Source organism: Lissotriton helveticus, chromosome 6 (genome assembly GCF_964261635.1).
Source record: "Lissotriton helveticus chromosome 6, aLisHel1.1, whole genome shotgun sequence".
NCBI lineage: Eukaryota > Metazoa > Chordata > Amphibia > Caudata > Salamandridae > Lissotriton > Lissotriton helveticus.
In genome coordinates this window covers 1,808,106,698-1,808,125,514 of record NC_136067.1, presented here as the reverse complement: position 1 = coordinate 1,808,125,514, position 18,817 = coordinate 1,808,106,698, and the positions used below count along the sequence as shown (strand labels likewise).

Sequence of the window (18,817 nt, the reverse complement as noted above, 5' to 3'; positions counted from 1 at the left end):
CATTGGGAGGAAACGTCCAGTGTGTCAGGGACATATATTTTATCCAGCTTTGGGAGTTTGTTTTTGAACAATAAACCTGCTCATGATTCCGCAGGAGTAACCTGGAGGAACTTTCCAGGAAGTTGTAGGGTTTACTCATTTCTTCCACATTTAGAGGAACAAGATAACGTGCTGAGGCGTGCAGAAGGAATTCACACTATAAGCAGGGAAAAACAGGTTTGTCCCACTTGGAGCGGTTAGCCACAATAAACCCAGTTTTCAGCAGGACCTCACAGTGAAGGTGTCTGTTCTTCTGAATCTATGCCCAGCTGCAGATTCTAGCCTTGCTCAGCTAGAGGCTTTTTATAAGGAAAAGGGATTACATTTAGAGGTAAAATCTAGAACCGGAACGGGGTGGCAAACTTATTGTAGTAGGGTGACCTCTGTGGCTATGAAATCAGGCTTTTAGGGACACACGCCAATTTCAGCATTGGATCTTGCCCTGCATCACGGAAACGAAGTCTGGAGGTAAAGACTTTGGCAGAGGACCTGCCTTGTAAATTCAGGCTCCACTCCGTGGCAGATGGCCTGCCATTACACTTAGGTCTTGATCAACTGTGAACGGAGACTTTACTTTGGTGCTTTACTTTTTATAGCCCTTTCTGTTTTAAAAATTACCATTGTATTCCCTTATCCAATTTTAATTTTGTTTTGCTTCTTACATTTCTCTCTTTTACATTAATTTGGAAGCTTTGATTTTACTTTTTTACTTGACTTTAAAATGGTTGGTAAGGCTTGAACTCAACACACATTTCTCTGGGGATTTGCCTGCTGCTTGTGCTATAGCTACCAGATGAGTAGAATTTTGTTGAGCCTTGTACTGAGACTTTACCAAAATATGTGTATAAAATTAGTAATGGACAAATCTCTGCCTTAGTGACAGTACCGCCTGGGTCAGACGATGAAAAGCCCGGAATAACCCATAAACAACTCACAGTTATAGAAGCTGAGGGTAGGAGACAGACACAGAGACACACACACACACACAGAGACACACACAGAGACACACACACAGAGACACACACACACACAGAGACACACACACACACAGAGACACACACACACACACAGACACACACACACACAGAGACACACACACACACAGAGACACACACACACACAGAGACACACACACACACACACACACACCACCACCACCACCACCACCACCACCACCACCACCACCACCACCACCACCATCCCCCCCCCCCCCCCTATCGTGGCCAACAAGGTGAAGCATAAAGCTCAGCATCTCCACCACACTGGCTGAAGTTTGGGTTGTTTTATTTGAGGTAGATGTGGTAATAAAAAAATAACATTTGTTGCATTTATAGCCATCGAACACAGTTCACTGTTATTTGCAGGTGCCTGACACTTCAGGAGTAATAACGGGGAATTATTAAATTTATGAAAAATCCAGTGCTAAAGAAACAGATTGGATTTTCCTGGACAAAGCCCAGATGCTTGTATCAAGATTCCAAGGTTGCACCAGGGATTACTCACTGTCTTCTCCTTAACCACCACCTCTCTGCCTCTGCTGAATATCAGCAAAGAACGGTAGACCTTGCTTGAGGGAGTCATTATGTAATTCACATTCCATTTGTGGCATACCCTTTCCTATTTAGTGCAAAAGTAGAAGAGTCCTAAAGAAGCATTCTGCCTTGATCGGAACAGTGTTAGTTAAAAAAAACTGCCCTTTGGTTGGCTGGACATCTTGCCAGTTCCTACACTTTCTTAAACAAGATAAACCCTGTTCAGTACAGTTTATGTCAGAATAACTCTCTCAGCCAGCCTACTGAGAGGTTAACCAACCACATGACTCTGCTATTCCATGTAGCATCAAGAGGCTATAAAGGAGGTAGCCCTGATGTTGAGAGTTAACTTGGAGAATTGGAGATTAGTGCTCAGGGTACTGAATTAATGACAAAATCAACAATCCCCATCCAATGGCCTGTACCTTTGTCAGCAATTTGCACCATAAGGCTTCTTTTCCAGACCTGCATCAGACAGGCCATCAGATTCCCGTTGGCCCTGTAAACACACAAACTCAATTAACACCATCAATGACTTGGATAGGACCCCTATAGCTTTTGGGTGCTGGGTTTTCAGGTTGTTTGAGCTGGATTCCAGCTATAGGGAATCAATCACACCGTTTTAGTCAGACTTGCATCCCGGACTGCTGAGAAAGTAGGGCGGAATTAAGACATTTATCAGCAAATTCAAACAGTATACCTACTACACGGTCTACCACCTCTACCCAGTTGACAGGCTATAGTAAACAATGCACTGGAATATACAATGTTGTAAATAAAGAGGTATGACTAAGGCACAAGTAACAAACCTTGAGGAAAAACATATGTTCATAAGTGTCTTTGAAAGCCACTACTAGCACAAAAACATTGATTAGGCTAATGTCACATAACTCAGCAGCACGAATGGTGAGAAACCAACAATCACTATGCCTCTGCTGTCTTGCAGGATGTGAAGGCTGATTAAGAACCATAAATACAATTGCAATATCCATGAACGATTGAAATAAATGCCAATAAATGTGCTTGGTAAAATATCTCTTTATGCCTGGAAGGTAATTTGCATCTGATAAACATGATATTGAACAACAAGAACACGGAAATGGAGGCAATTTCAAATAAATACAGGTAGCTTTGTGGAAAGATTGGTCACAAAGCCCAGATGTCTCAACTTCAGTTCTTGTTTCTTGGTTGTGCGGCCATGTAAAGTGCTACCAAGCAGTAGAGGGCTCCGCCAAGTGTTAAAGCCATAGTGGTACGATACAGCAGTCGATCTGGAACTCCACGCTTTAGATGCACTGGCAATCCATCAGACGTCTAGAGAGGTAAAGACATACTTTTTTTAAACATGACACACCATCACGGAATTGGTTTACAAAGTGGTGAAGCAAAGTGAATTGAAAAACTGAAAGATGTGCATTTGGTTACTGTTCGATTTGATTGACAATGCATTTTATCCACTGAGCGAACAGTTAAAAAAATGTTTTAATACTCACAGATCTACAGACTAACATAGCATTGCTGAAATCCAGTTTAAGAGAGTTGGATTGAGGTTCCTGAGCAGTTTCAAGAACCACGTCTAAGCTAGCCTCAACAATTTGGCCGGACTGTGATTTGTTGCAGTTTGCAGACACCAGGAATACAGCAACCACTCATCAGTGTGCAGCAGCAGTCACGTGGTGGTTTTACCTTGTGGCTCAGCACAAACGCCTCAACTAAAAATGCAATCAGTAACTCCTTTCTTCTGACTTATTTTGGCGAGTGGCAGTTGGAGGTCAAAAGAAGTAAAGCTATAAGCGAATGTCTCTCTGCAGAGCTCAGATAGATGTTCATTTGAGGTAAAAACGGCACTCAGTGCGTCACTTCACTAGTTACTGAGAAAGAAAACAGACGTTAAAGTCTTTTTTGACTTTTCAAGCTCTTTATGAAAAATAGGCATACGCATACTCTAAGAAAGGTTATGTCTATTTGTGAGTATAACTACACTAATAAAAGGTCTATTTACACAGCAATTACTATAAAGTGTTCGTTGCTATCCAAACGAAAAGAGTTTATCAACCGTACAACCTTACAATAACAACAAAAGATTAAGATGAAACCTGCTGCCAGGCTTGTAACTTGTGACCTGGGGGTAACATGAGTTCAGCAAAAGCATTAAACCTCTGAGCTAACTTTCATAAATTGCGAATTTGTGACATACATGTTAAACACTATACTCTTCATAAGATACATAAACAGTTTAAGCAATCGTAAACTTTTTTTTTTTAAGCAATCGTAAACTTGACCAGTGATTGCACACAGGTCTCTGCAGCAAGTGCATTGCCTAATGAGTTATTTTACCAATATTACATCCTGAAACATGCTGGATATACACAGATCTCTGAAGTAGGCGCATTATCTCAATATGCAAGCTTAAAATAGAGTATAGTTGTGGGTGTTCAGTAAGTCAAAACAAATTGAACAAGTGTCCTTATGACCTATGTCTAAGGGGGTGCAGCTTGTCAAAAGTAATGCAAAGGCTGTCACGGACCACAATCCTCATGATGCCGCTTATCATGACTCCATCCATCATGACCTCCATCTATCATGACTCTGATCCGGTTCTGACATCATCCCTTAACAGAGCAAACAGAAGGAGATAATGGACGGAGCGCTGAAACTTTTCAGACACTCACCCCCAGTCACAGATCTGGGTTGGATCCATCATGATTCTTTAGCTCACTTCGCCACCTTAGTTCAGACCCAGCTATATGCAAATCAGCCATGATCCTGTGCCTCATGGGAACAGTCCAGCCTGAACTGCCAAGCCAGGTCTTCCCTGAACCGGAAACAAGCATCCAGGGACCTGTTTCGGGGTAACAACCCTCATCCGCCAGGCGTGCATGAATCCAGTGGCAAAGTGAGCAAGGGACCCACGTCTGGGCATACCCTGCCAACTTAGGGCGAACAAAGGAAACACAAGGATATGATGGACGGAGCGCTGAAACCTTTCAGAAACTCACCCCCAGTCACAGATCTGGGTTGACCAAACTTCGAAAAGGAAGGTGCACCGGAAATGAAATCAAAATCGCAAGTTTCAGCCCATCATCTTCTTTTTATTAGTGAAAATTAGTTGCACATGAATAAAATCAGCCATCAGCCAAAGCGTTTTGTTCCCCTCACAAAAGTAACGTCATCAGGGTTTCATGTATTAAATAGCGTGTTCACACAGTTTTTCATAAGGACCGTTGTGTAGTCACCAGGCTAGTCACCCAAGGATAAGGGTGTATTCTCGAAATCTGAGTCGTTGGGAATCCGGTTTGGGTAGAATCACCTGCTTAGCAGCAGTCATTGGGAATCTCGGCTAATCAGATGATTCTACCTGAACCGGGATTCCCAACGACTCATATTTCGAGCTGGGGCCTTTTTTGAGTATACACACTTATCCTTGGGTGACTATCCTGGTGACTATACAACGGTCCTTATGAAAAACTGTGTGAACACGCGATTTAATATATGAAGCCCTGATAAAGTTCCTTTTGTGACAGGAACGAAACGCGTAGGCCGATGGCTTAATAAAAAGAAGATGGACTGAAACTTGCTATTTCGATTTAATTTCTGGTGCACCTTCCTTTTCGGAGTTTGTCAATTTCTCTGGTTTCCAGTGGCACTAAACGGCAGCAACTGCCGGAAGGGGATTGCACAGGACAATACATTTTATGTGATGGGGATAGAGGTGCAGAACCTATGGTCCGCCGTTGGTAGCTTTGTGATTAGTTACAGATCTGGGTTAATTCCATCACCATTCTTTAGCTCACATTGCCACCATAGTTCAGATCCAGCTAAATGCAACTGAGGTGGCAAAGTGGGATAAAGAACTATAATGGATTCAACCCAGATCTGTGACTGGGGGAGTGGAGGGGGGGAAGAGTCTGAAAAGTTTCAGTGCTCTGTCCATCATCTCCTTGTGTTTGCATCATCCCTCAACACACGATATATGGACCCCTGGTGTAGTTGTTCTCATTGTCAGCACAGCCAACGTTATATATCACTAACAATTTGCTACCCCCACTATACCACTATACAAGTCTTCAGTGTTAATTTAAAATAAACTTTATAAAAGCAAAAGGTTAGAATACATTTGCCTACTGAGCATAATTAGAGCCACATGTATTCTGGTTTGCGAGAGAAATTTTCAAGTAGGCAGAATGGGACCGAATATCCATTTGAGACACGCAATAGTAACTTCAATAACCTTTAACCCCTTCGGTGCTGCGCGAATTACGCTGCGGTGCTCAAGGTTCTAAAGAACCTATGGACCCATGACGGAACGGTTCAGTCATGAGCACAGGCCAACCGACGCTCATGACGGAACCGTTCCGTCATGAGCACCGAAGGGGTTAATAAACAACATCCAAACATTCATTATCTGATTTTCTAATCATAAAATTATGAGTTTAATTGCACCCACAGTGTGTTGATTAGATTTTTTTTTTACATACCAAAAGAAATGTGAGTTCTTGAATACGTGAGGCGGCATCCTGAGGATAGGGTCCCATGGTATATGCCTAGTATGTAGTAAGCCCCCATGGTTGTAGGGTGCTACATCAGGTTGTTGGTAATCCAAGAGAGTGATCTCCCATTTCCTGGATGTCTCTCAATACTGCTCATTAAATCCCTTTCCCTCGAGAATTCACTACAAAGCCAAGGGCACTGTGTCTTTCAATACCAATTTACCGGAATTACCTTTTCTGATGTGGCTGGACATATAAACCAGTTCCAGCAGGTCCAGATTCGACCTTGGAGCATAACTTTAGCCTAGTGGTATGGCCATAGGGCACTCGCCTCATAGAAAAAATGCTGAGTGAATGCAGCCTCTGTATCCTCTGCTTTGAACTACAACAGAGACCATATACCACCGTTCATTAAAGATCAGGGGGAATCTATATTGCTACACACTATGATCCGATAATGAGATTACAGGAAAAAAACAGGTAATACAAAACATTCTTTAGTTAAATATTACATCACATCGCTAGAAGAAACTGGATTGGTTCATGTGATTTCGATGGAGAGTAAGCCATCATGCTGAACTGTTCCATTTCAGTGCCTAATTTGGCTATCACCGACGAGAGACGTGCTAAGTACACATTTGTTCACTTTGCATGTGACAAAGTTAAAGCTATGTAGGTAATGCTTGTTTACACAGAATGGTGCCCTACTGGAAGAGTTAGTTGCTCACTGAGAAGACAAGCCAAAATGCAGCAACGGTGAGTTATATAGGTTTAGCTTACATCCAATAACGTTAAGTGATGAGAGTAGAAGAACATGTTGTTAATTTTGGGCACGTAGACTTCCATTTAGGGAGGGGATTTACATTGTAAAGAAGAACATGGACACATGTTTAACATTTAAAGATAAAAAACGTTTTTAATACTAGAGTAAAAAAAACTAGAATGTGATTTCAGCAACCTGTGGTCCTCTATCAGTCTTGGGTAACAGTACATACGGTATTAGGAAGGAGTTTTTACATGCAAGTAGAGTTTGAATAAAATAAGGATACCCGTTTTATATAAGGATTACTTTTAATTATTACTATTTTATTTTTTTTACATCGGGAGGAGTGCTGCAAGACGGTTACAGTTAACAAAAGGTGGGTTGTTTTCTCAGGGCGACAAGCAGTCAAGACCTGGGAATTCAAAATACAGATGGTTGATTATGCACTTCGTACAGAGTAGAATAAAACTAATCTGGGATTAATATGTTCCTTGTTTTAGAAGACTAGGACTGATATCCGGACATATTCTGCTAGCCCCAACATTACTATATTGTAATGTTCGACAGTCATGTGTTCTTAGTTTTATTGACAGATCAAGTCCCTGAGTACATTTACTAAAGTTTTAAGTGCCAAAAAAATATTGGTGTTCATTTTTCTAACTCAAAGGCTAGTTAAATGACATATAAACAATAAAATGTTAAACATGATTTATGATTGAAATTTGAGAGGTTTGTAATATTACAGGGCAGTGTATGCTTTTAGATAGGAACAAATGGTGAGATTCTGGCGATGTGATTTTGTACCTATAAACGAAGGATTTATAATTAAGAATGTTTTGTATGACCGGTTTTCACTGACTAGTATATTCATCAGAAGATCAGCATGTGTCGTAATATCATCTATCTATAATACTCAAGAGCAAAAGTGACTGCTTAACCCCAAATGATCACCTCGGTCATGTGACTACCTTTAAGAAGAAATTCACTGTGATGATTTCTCTTCTATAAAGACCTGGGGCAAACTTTTATTTAAACTTGATATTCAGAGCTACCAACTGTCCACAAGACTGGTCACCAGTGGGACCCTCTTGCCTAAACCCAGTGTTCACATTTTGACTTAATAGAGCCGACATGACCAGAGACAACATCCATGGTTACAACGAATTAGGACCAAACTCTCAAGACTGCAGAAAAGATCTTTGAGCCTTGCCTGGAAAGGAGGCAAAATACCTGGAGAGCTCAATGCCACTAATGTCTGTGCTCTTGTCTGCAGGTGCTATAGATGGCACACCACATCTGTGAACCCTAATATCACCAAGATGCAGTAGAGAACATATGACATATTGAATGCAGCACCCCTGCAGGTGGACCAGAATCACAGAGACCACCTGTGAACAACCACGAAATTTTAACCGAGCCATTTCCAATGTGTTGACTGCAAGCTGCACAGAGGGTCCTCTGCCCATCTAAGGCTATCAGTGAAGCTACATTGTTCTTATGCTGCACTGTGCAATTGTAAGTCTCGGGTGCTGCTTTCCCAGCAGGAGTGCGAATGTCTGTACTACCCGGATGACAGACAGGGACTATGTGCAGCTAACTGTGGTGCGCCCTCCTCCACAGAACTAGTAGCTCCCACTTCCAGATTACTAAACTGGCAAAAGAGGCACTGGACTATGTGCTCTACTCCTTTTAGGGCCCGCAACAACGGATGAAAATAATATTGATAGAATCTTGAGAGATTATTACAATCAAGCTTTCTGAAATTATTTTCAAAAGATTGGTTGGTAAAATTAAAAACGTATTAGGAAATAATTTGCGGGGGCGACATTTTGCTGGCTTAGGGGCCGCTACAGGGTTTAATCCGGCACTGGCAGCTCGTAACAAAGCAGTCACCCCAAACTCCCCATGGAAGTTCTGAACACTTGTTAGAGACTACCAAAAATAAGATACATGTGCATCAGTTTAATTAGTGAATGAGCATGGCTAAATCTGATCTTAAATTCATATATGTCATTGTTAGAGATTTCCTGTGGGAATCCCACCCGTTCAGCACAGCTCTATGTAGAGCAATGCTTGCATTACTGTATGTATCAGTTTCATAATTTATAAAGGCATATTCCTTTATACAAAATAAATGAAATTGTTTGGACTAGGTATTAATTAGGAGTGAAACTGTTCCACCCCTACGCCAACCTCGAAAGAGTAAGCCTTGACTGTTGACCCCACAACAACCTGAAAGAAGATGCCTAAAAAGGGGCCCTTCGGATTTCAGTGAGCTCACAGTAGCATCTTTATTTTCTTGGAAAGGAGCAGTGCCTTTGTGTTATTTAAGCTCTAAAGAACTGGCCTGACACCAAAATTCAGAAGGCAAGGATGACAATGGTTGGTTGGACAACCAAAGGCAGTTTTTGGTCACTTAAAATTCACCTTCAGTCACCGCGTCAGGTAAGTCCCTCAAAACCCAAAGACACTGACCAACTTTTGTAAATGAACGGAATCATACAGAAGTAGGGACTCAAAAACACAAATGCAAAAACTCCAGAAAACAGAATGTTTGCAGAGCATTGTTGGAGAAGAGCAACAAATGAGGAGTTATTTTCAGGTAACTATGTGGCCTTCATATATTCAATATAATACTAAATACTCAAGATTTCTCATAAAGCTGCCGAGGATTAGCGGTCAGCGAGCTTGCATCGAGGCTCCACATACAACACGGATACTAAATGTATTATATTATAGACTTTTATTACATCATACATGGATGTAAAAGATAATCTGATAACCCTAAATTGGATATATAAAGTTTCACATTGATTAATATTCTTTCTCTAGGAGAATTTCTGCACCCTTCACATTTTATTAATGTGCATGATAACTAAGGTATTCTTACCTGAAAGAGCCTTTGTAGGTCAGGAACTCTATTTTTACCAAGGAATTCCGAGGTTGTGCCAGATTCAGAGGCATATTTGACTGGTGTGCCGAAAACCAAAGGTGGTGCATCAGAGACAACAGGAGGCCTCAACCCCTATCGACAAAATCATACAAATAAGAAATTATTCATTTAAAAATGCAAAAAATATCTTCTGAACTGTAGTCACGAATAAATAACTATAGTCTACTTTGAAGCGCTCACCCAGGGAGCGCGTGCCCCAGTGGATTGTTAGTGAGTCTCAAAAATACCAAAGCCCTAACACCCATTCATCCAGTTAAAATCAATATGATCCTGCAAAATTACAATTACAGTTTGTTGACATTTCTGCCAGCTTCGCTCCTCCCCAACCATAGTTTTTTGGCCCTTTTGATAGTGTACAGAAAGATAGATGAAGGGACAAGCACGGCAGAGGGACTAAAACAGTGGTGCACTGAAGGCAGCGCACTAATGAAGTCAAAATTTTAATAAACTCGTGGCACTGAATAAATGTATTACAGGGATAAGCATTCATTGACGTTTTCCTTAACTATTAAAAATAGGTTCCAGATGTGGTGCATGAGTGATATTTAACATTCAGATTATCTTTAAATTGTACATATCAGCTGCCTTTCCACTACACACTCCTTCACTAACATCCAAAGTACTGTACTGGATGTAGCACCACTCAAAGTTAGCCACAGTGTGGAATCAACTTTCGTGGCTGAAATATTTATCATAATTTTTTATTTCCCTGCAAAACCAAGATGTGATTCTAAAGTTTTATCAAGAAATATTAAATATCGTGCAGCATTTTCAAAAAGAGTAATGGTAGTTTGCTAGAGCAGTGGTTCTTAACATGTGGCCTGAAGACCCCCGATGGTCCGCAGAATTGAAAATGTGAAAACTTTTGCTATATTTGCTCGTGAATTAAACTAAATATTTCAATATTTGAGCATTTGTATGGTTATACTTTTAGGTCACTGCCCATCACAGCTGTCTGGCTGCTTAGCTAGACGCCCATTGAGAAAAAGACGCTTTGAGAAGAGTTTGTAATGCTCTGTAAATGGACTTCTGTTGAACTAATTTCCTTTTTCCTTAGCTTTGCCCATTATCGACTGGAAGAGACTGGGCTATCCCTCTTGGTCCTTGGACTTAATATAAGTGCATGGTGAGTCAATGACATTGCAAAACCATCCAGGAGGAACTACGCTTAACTCCTTTCTGGCCTGTGCTGCAGTAGCAATTACTAAAGAAATTGATCTTGCGGAGAGCCGCTTATCCTTAGACATTAGAAAGGGCCCTAGCTGTTCCCCAACGGGCCAGCTGGGGCATCATCTACGCGTGGGAAGTGAGGACTCTCCTACAATATGATGCCCACAGTCCAACGTGCCTTAAATGCAAACCCATTTACCATCAAATAGATTGCATAATAACTCTGATTCCATTAATGCAAATGACAGTGGGTCCTTTGCCAAAAGAAAGCATAAACCGAAGCAAGTGGTTACATCCAGAGTTCGAAGAAACATTGACAGGAATATTGTGCCCAGCCCTTTGCAGACCAGTCTGCCTTCATCATCTGCCCAGTGAAGTCCTAAATATAGAATGGGATTGTGTTTGTGAGAAATTTAAATCCACTGTGGTTGCGGGTTACTCTGGTGGTGAACAGGATACGTAGCCTGGAAGATGCTAACATCTAAGGCCCATACAAATCTGTCGGCCTTCAGGGCCCCTGCCCATACAGCCATGTTTAGTACAGAAAGGCCTTTGGCTCTGAGCCCCGTCACTAACTTAGGTTCACAACCACCTTATGGGGATACGATCACCACTGATGTTCAGCCCTCCTCTTCAAAAGCTGAGGGAGCCTCAGCACCTCGGGAGTGAGGTAGAGGCATGCAGGGGCGGCCTAGACCCCGAACAGTTTGACAAATCTGGGTAGAGATGCTCAGGTTCAGCCTCTACCCAATCAGTCATGTTTAGATCTCATCGCCTGTCCTTTGCCCATATGTAGCTATCACTACTGGTGTACCATATTCAAACTCGTCTTGAGAGGAAACCACTATTCAGCTCAAAAACAAAGTTTGCCACTGGTTGATCCGAAACTCCTATTTCATCATCAATAAATACAATGAAAGCTTATTTCTGAGGAGGGTTGGTGCGGTCCTTCGACAAAACAATTGAGAGGAGATTGTATTGCAATTAATTGCAATAACCCGCATCTGGCTCACCGCTTAATTCAATGCAGTACCAGAAGGCATTCGCAGGGCACTGACATTAATATTGTTCCCTTAGGCTGTTTCTAAAAACACAACACAGGAAGGGGACTGGGCACGAACCAAACTCCACCCAGGGCAGATGCATGAGCTAGATTTACTGTTCCCATCTTTCACAGATTTTTTCCCTTTGTCAAACTTGGCTAGCATTGACAGACGCCCAGAGACCTCAGTTGCATTTACAGAGATTGTTCGTTCACAAGTACCTAGTCCTCCTACTGATGATTGTGCCAGCAAAAAAGGCATAAAAGTTTAAATGGTGAGCTGGAATATAGCCGGTGTCGGGGATAAGCAGCAGGATCCCAAGTGGTTTGACTTTATCTTGCAGTTGTCATGCTGCAAAAAACCTGGGCTTTGGAGGAGATCATATGGGATAGTTATGAGAATTTTACTATGGCTGCCATGGCCTCTTCGGCCAGAGAACGTGGTGGGGGGGGGAAGGCATCTAGGCACGGATCATGGTGCCTTTAAAAATTGATCACAGTGGGATCCAGGCTGTGTGGGTTGTGTTGCCAAATAAGTTACACTTTTTTTTTAGCCCACTATTATAATTTAGTGTATGAACTAGGCTGTCAGATGGGGATGCTTTTTCAGGTGATGTCATGAATGCTATATCCTTCAACATGTGTAATGATTTTAATGTTATACTTGGAGGTGACTTCAATGCTAAATTGGGTACCATACTACTGTGATTGACTTTCTCGCTGCATGATCTGCCCACTCACTGTGCATGATCTGCCTACTCACTGTGCATTAACTGATCAGAGGGGCTGGAAACTGTATGAGGCATTGTGCAATTTGGGTCTCTCTAGTGTGGTAGAAATAGTGGTTGACCCCCTCAACAAACCCCCTGCTTTTGTTGAATGGGGCCATAGTGCCACAATTGATTATGTTTTTATTTCTAGGAACCTGGAATGTTTTGCATACTTGAGGGGGGGGGGGTCACAGAAAACTGCAACAGTGACCATACCCCCATTAGATTTTCTCTGAACTCTACTTATTTGTCCCTACCCTCCTGTTACTCCAGGGATTTTTGGCCTTTCCCAGAAGGATCCAAGTGGAGGGCAATTGATATTCCCACCCCGATCCATTTATGGAGAAGACGAAAAATGGCCATTCTAATTGATTATTTCTTAACAAATGATTCTCTGGCTCACAATATTTTAGAGGATTTCTCAAGTCTAAGTACCTCTGCTAGAGCAATGATGCTAAATCTTTCAGGATCGAAAGGGTCGTCCAAACTAGGTTGGTTCAACAGAGTGCAGATGCTTTAACCATTGGCAATCAGCTAAGTATCACAGCTGCATGACTGGACTATAAAAAGGCCATTAACAAAAGGAAACTTGAACTAAAGGAGAAAAGATCGGAGGTTGTGATGTAAACGAATATAAAAAGTAAACTTAGAACAGCTAGATTCCTTTCATTCATGCCCTAATCCTCCCTATCCCTTTTCTAGCCCCCCCCCACAGCTCTGGCATTGCTGTTTCATAATGCACACTGACGAACCACGACCCTACAGCTCCTTTATGAGACAATATACAATTTCCATCTCTTCCCCACTCCACCCCACTGTTAAGTGATTTCCAGGGCTTTGAAGTGGGCATACAATGCAACACGCCTTACAAAGACAACTTTTGGTAGTTTTATGCAGAAAAAACAGCAGTAGTAACCTGGACGAGAATATAAGCTTCCCTGTATTAAAGAAATACACGTTCTTGAATTTTGAATTTAAAGAGCTCATATCATGTTCTAACATGGACTTTGAGCATGATTTACGCGCTGACTATTCTCAGAGCTCAACTCGTGCATGACAGTCAGAACCCACACTTGGCTCAGCTTTCTGTGTTCATTTGTTGGCTAGCCCACCTCTTTATCCCAGAGCCATCTGAAGCTGCAGGGGGGCAGCAGCCGGTATCATGAGTGCCAGCAGAGCGAACTGCGTCAGCTTACCTGCTACTATAGATGACTTCCGCCAGTAGTGTGGCACAAATGGAATACAGCTCTATAGAGTGCTCAACCAGTTTGACGTGGCCATCTCAATTTGGAGCACTCAGACACCTCACGCAAGGGCTGGTAACGAATAGTTTCTTACCTGTCGGTGTAGTTACGCAGCTTGAAGATCTTTCTGGATTCACTATGCTGTGCATATTCCGCAATCTGGTGGTTGGGTCCGGAATCGTAGTCTTTTTTCTCTTTTTTTTTTTTTGTCGTAGCCCAGGTGGGCGTCGACGTCCCCCCATTTGGTGTACCTTCGGTGACGTCGGCGTGCTTCCGGCGGAAGCTACCACCCTTGGGCGCCATCTTCGGATTCTTTTTTCTGTCTCTTTTTCCTTTTTGTTTTTGTAGTGAATCCATGGCTATGTTTGTTAATCGTTTTTTAACGTAGTCTTTCCACGTATCATGTAATTGTTCCAACTTGCTTTCTTTTCCATCTGTTTCCACCCTCTTTTCCAGCCTCATCTTTCTGGCAGAGGCGGGTGGGTTCGCTAGTGAATCCAGAAAGATCTTCAAGCTGCAAAACTACACCGACAGGTAAGAAACTATTCGTTTTGCAGCGTGAATCTTTCTGGATTCACTATGCTGTGCATAGATTTTGTAGCGGTTTTCGTTACTTTTGTGGCGGTTGGGTGGAAGATGAGCGTTGATTGTTGAAAATATGTTGAAGCACTTTTTGCCCTACTTGTGCTTCCTTGTTCATCTGTACATCCACGCAATAGTGCTTAGTGAAAGTGTGCACTGAAGCCCATGTTGCCGCCAGGCATATGTCCTGAATTGGTGTGTTGGCCAGAAAGGCAATTGTTGCTCCTTTCTTCCTGGTGGAGTGGGCCTGTGCCCCTCCTGTTAGGTCCTGGCCAGCTTGTTTGTGGCAGAATTGAATGGCCTGTGCGATCCATCGAGCTATGGTGTTTTTAGTTACTTGTTTGCCCATGTAGCTGTTTGTGAAGGACACGAAGAACTGTTTTGTCTTCCTGTGCTCCTTCGTTCTTTCAATGTAGTGCATCACAGCCCTTCTTGCGTCTAGGGTGTGGAGCGACCTCTCAGCGCTTGTGGTGGGGTTTTGGAAGAAGCTAGGGATCTGAATACTCTGATTCATGTGGAACCTTGACACCACCTTCGGCATGAAGTGAGGGTCAGTTCTCATCATGACCCTGTCACTGTGTATCTGGATGTAGGGTTCCTGCAGTGTGAGTGCTTGCAGCTCGCTCACCCTTCGTAGCGAGGTGATTGCTACCAGAAAAGCCGTCTTCATTGTCAACATTTGCAGTGATGCTTTATGGATGGGTTCGAAAGGTGCTTTCATGAGCTCCGTCAGTACCACATTTAAGTTTCAGGCCGGTGGCGGCATTCTTTTTGGCGGCGCTATTCTTTTAGCTCCTTCCAGGAATCTTTTTACGACTTGGGATGTGAAGAAGCTTCTCCCCGTTTCTCCTCTTGTGTATGCCACAATCGCTGCCAGGTGCACCCTCAGCGAGGATTCGCTTAGCTTAGCCTTAATTAGGTGCGTGAGATACCTTAGCACCGTGGATTCCTTGGTCAGTTTCCTTTGGAGCTGTTTCTTGCAACACCATTGAGTGAATCTTTTCCATTTTTCCCCATAGCACTTGCGTGTGCTGAGCCTTCTTGCCTCTCGCAGCACCCGCAGGGTGCTCTCTGGTAGTTTTAGGTGTGCGAATTCTAAGTCCTCAGGAGCCAGGCTGAGAGGTTGAGGCTCTCTGGCTCTGGGTGTAGGAATTCTCCACTTTCCATGGAGAGTAGGTCTCTTCTCCTTGAGAACTTGTGGGGGGGGGGGGGGGGGGCCTGCGCCATCTCCATTATCTGAGAGAACCAGGTCTGTCTGGCCCATTGTGGTGCCACAAGGATGAACGTCATGTTGCTCTTCATGCATTTGTTGAGAACCCTGGGGATCAGAGGTATCGGGGGAAAAGCGTAGGCAAATGTTTTTGACCAGCTTATCCATAGGGCATTCCCCTGGGACAGTGCCTCTGGTTGCCTGGATGCAAAGTATTGGCATTTTGCATTCCGGTGTGTTGCAAATAGGTCTATTGTTGGGGTGCCCCATTTCTTGAATAGACTCTGTTTCCTGACTGTTGAGTTCCCATTCGTGGGACGCTGAAGCCTGCCTGCTGAGCCAATCCGCTTCTACATTGTCCTTCCCTGGCAGGTGTATGGCTAGCAAGTCTATTTTTAGTGGTATAGCCCATTTCCATATCTCCTGTGCCAAGTTTGACAGAGGGAACGATTGAGTTCCCCCCCTGTTTGTTTTTATAAAACATCGTTGTGGTGTTGTCTGTTTGTATTAGCACCTTCTGGTTGTATAGGTGTTTCTGAAAAGCCTTGAGGGCTAGCAACACCGTTTTCAGTTCCAGGTAGTTGATGTGCCTGACTGCGTCTGTAGGGCTCCACAGACCCCTCACTCTGAGCCTGTTCATGTGTGCGCCCCACCCCTTCTGGGATGCGTCTGTGGTGATGGTCACTGTTGGGTCCGGTGGTGTTAGAGGTTTCCCTTCTGTTATTCTCTCCTTATTTCACCACCTTATCTCTTCCTGCACCCTGTGAGTTACAACCACTAGATCCTCCCAACTTCCTGTAGCTTGTGACCATTGTTGTTGCAGCCACTCTTGGAGTGGTCTCATTTGCAGGCGTACATTGGGGACTAGGTGTATGCATGATGCCATCATCCCCAAGATCTTGCTCACAGTCCTCACTGTCAGAGCTCGCCCCTTCTGGTAGTGACGTTTCTCCCTCAACAGACTGAGCGTTCTCTTCTCGCTCGGTAGGACTCTGCATTGGACGGTGTCGATCTGGGCTCCCAGGAAGATCTTCACCTGCTCTGGTTCCATCGAGCATTTTCCCCAGTGTATGGAGAACCCCAGGTTTGCTAGCGTTCTTGTCACCTGTTCTGCATGCTCTTTGCATGTCCTGTAACAGCTTGCCTTTACCAGCCAGTCGTCGAGGTAGGGGTACACGTGTATCCCCTTTCTCCTTAGGTGTGCGGCCACTGCCGCGAGGCATTCGGCGAACACCCTTGGTGCGGACTTTAGGCCGAAAGCCAGGGTCGTGAACTGGTAGTGATCCTTGTTTACTGTGAACCTTAGCATGTGCTTGTGCTGCCTGTTCATGGGGATGTGCAGGTACACATCTTTGAGGTCTATGGTAGACAAGAAGTCTCCGGATTTTATCTGTGGGATGACCTCTTGTAGGGACGTCATTTTGAATTTTTGAGTTTTGACGTATTTGTTCAGGAACCGTAGGTCCAGGATGGGTCTTAGACTTTCGTCCACTTTTGGCACTAGGAAGTAGTTTGAGTACACTCCCTTGTTCCGTTCTTTGAAAGGTACTCGTTCGATGGCCGCTTTGAGGAGCAGTTCTTGGGCTTCCTCTTGCAGTAGTTGCAGCTCTCTTCCCGAGTGCTGTCTTTTCTTTGGTTTTCTGTTTGGTGGCTTCCTTTCCAACTCTATGCAGTATCCGAACTGCATAATATTGAGTATCCATTTGTCTGTTATTTTTCTCCACTCCTGGAGAAAGAATCTTAATCTTCCTCCTACCGGCGTTACATGTTCCTTTGTGTCTTGTCCGTGTAGCCCTCTCCTCTTTGTTTTTCCGTGCTCCTCCCCCGGAGGGTTTGGGTGGCGGAGCACCTTCTCTCGTCTGAAGTCACTTAGAGGGGGGTTGCTCACCGCCTCTCCTTCTCTGGCCCCGTCCATTTCCTCTTGACCGAAAGGACTGGCCCCTGCTTTGGTAGTTCCAGCCTTGTCTCTGCTGGCTCTGGTGGCCTTGGTTGTCACTCTGTTGCCCCTGGTGGAAACTCTGGTGAGAATCTCCTCGCTGATTTCCACCTCTGCCGTTCGGTCTCCGTGTAGGGGTGCCCCTTCTCATCCCTCTGAACTGCCGGGCCCCCATGGACCTTGCCGTCTCGTTGTCCTTCAGTTGAGCGAGCTTATCATCAACTGGGGCTCCGAACAGTGTTTCACCGTTGAAGGGTGTGTTCAGGATGTTATTCTGAACCTCAGCCTTGAATCCTGAGATCCTGAGCCAGGCTTGCCTTCTTTCTGTGATGCCTATGGCCATCAGTCTGCTGGATGTTTGTGCCCCATCCAAGGCGGTCTTCAGGCACGAATTGGCAATGCTCTTCCCCTCTTCCACAAGGTGTGCTGCCCTCTCACGGTATTGTTCCGGGAGGTGCTTGAGCAACTGTCCCATTTCATCCCAATGCTGGTATTGATGCCTATTCAGGAGGGCGTTGGAATTCGCCATCCGCCAGTGCGTTGCGGCGTTCCTCTCAATCTTCCTGCCAGTTAGATCCATCCTCCTGCTTTCTTTGTCAGGTGGGGGTCCAGACGTTGTTGGGACGTTTGCCCTCTTCCTGGCCGTTGCAGCGATTATAGAATCTGCTGTGACGGATCCCTTGATGTAAGCTGGGTCTTGTGAGGAGAATTTGTATTTCTTCTCTGTCCTCGGCGTTACAGATCTGCATGTAGCCGGGTCCTTGAAGGCCTCCTTCCCCTGGTCTGTGATACTTTTGAGCATGGGCAGGAACTGGCTTCTTGTCTGTATGGGGAGTAATGTCTCGAGCAGGAAGTCTGCTTTTGGCTTTTCCTCTTCCAGCTTAACCCCATAAGCTGCTGCTGCCTTCCTTACCACCTCATTATATGCCCCAATGTCATCCGGTGGAGAAGGCCTCGAGGGGTATGTTTCCACTGCCTCCTCTGGGTTTTCGGCCTCGATGTCCTGCCATTCCTGGTCTTGGGCCGTCGAGGAACCTGAGCCGTAGTTAGACTGTTGCTCCCCGTAATCCCCTTCAGTGTAGTAGA

The 18,817-nt window shown here is 44.1% G+C and overlaps 1 protein-coding gene across 1 annotated transcript in view; it reads right to left on the bottom strand.

Annotated features, from left to right (window-relative positions):
- Nucleotides 1–2,589: 2,589 nt before the first annotated feature.
- COX7A2L (cytochrome c oxidase subunit 7A2 like) overlaps nt 2,590–18,817 on the bottom strand; it is a 37,217-nt gene continuing 20,989 nt past the window's right edge. The window contains exons 2-3 of the mRNA XM_078649697.1: nt 9,715–9,849; nt 2,590–2,885 (exon numbers count right to left, since the gene is read on the bottom strand). Of these exons, the coding sequence (XP_078505823.1) occupies nt 2,742–2,885; nt 9,715–9,849 (279 nt within the window). The 3' untranslated portion in view covers nt 2,590–2,741. The remainder of the gene's footprint in view (nt 2,886–9,714; nt 9,850–18,817) is intronic.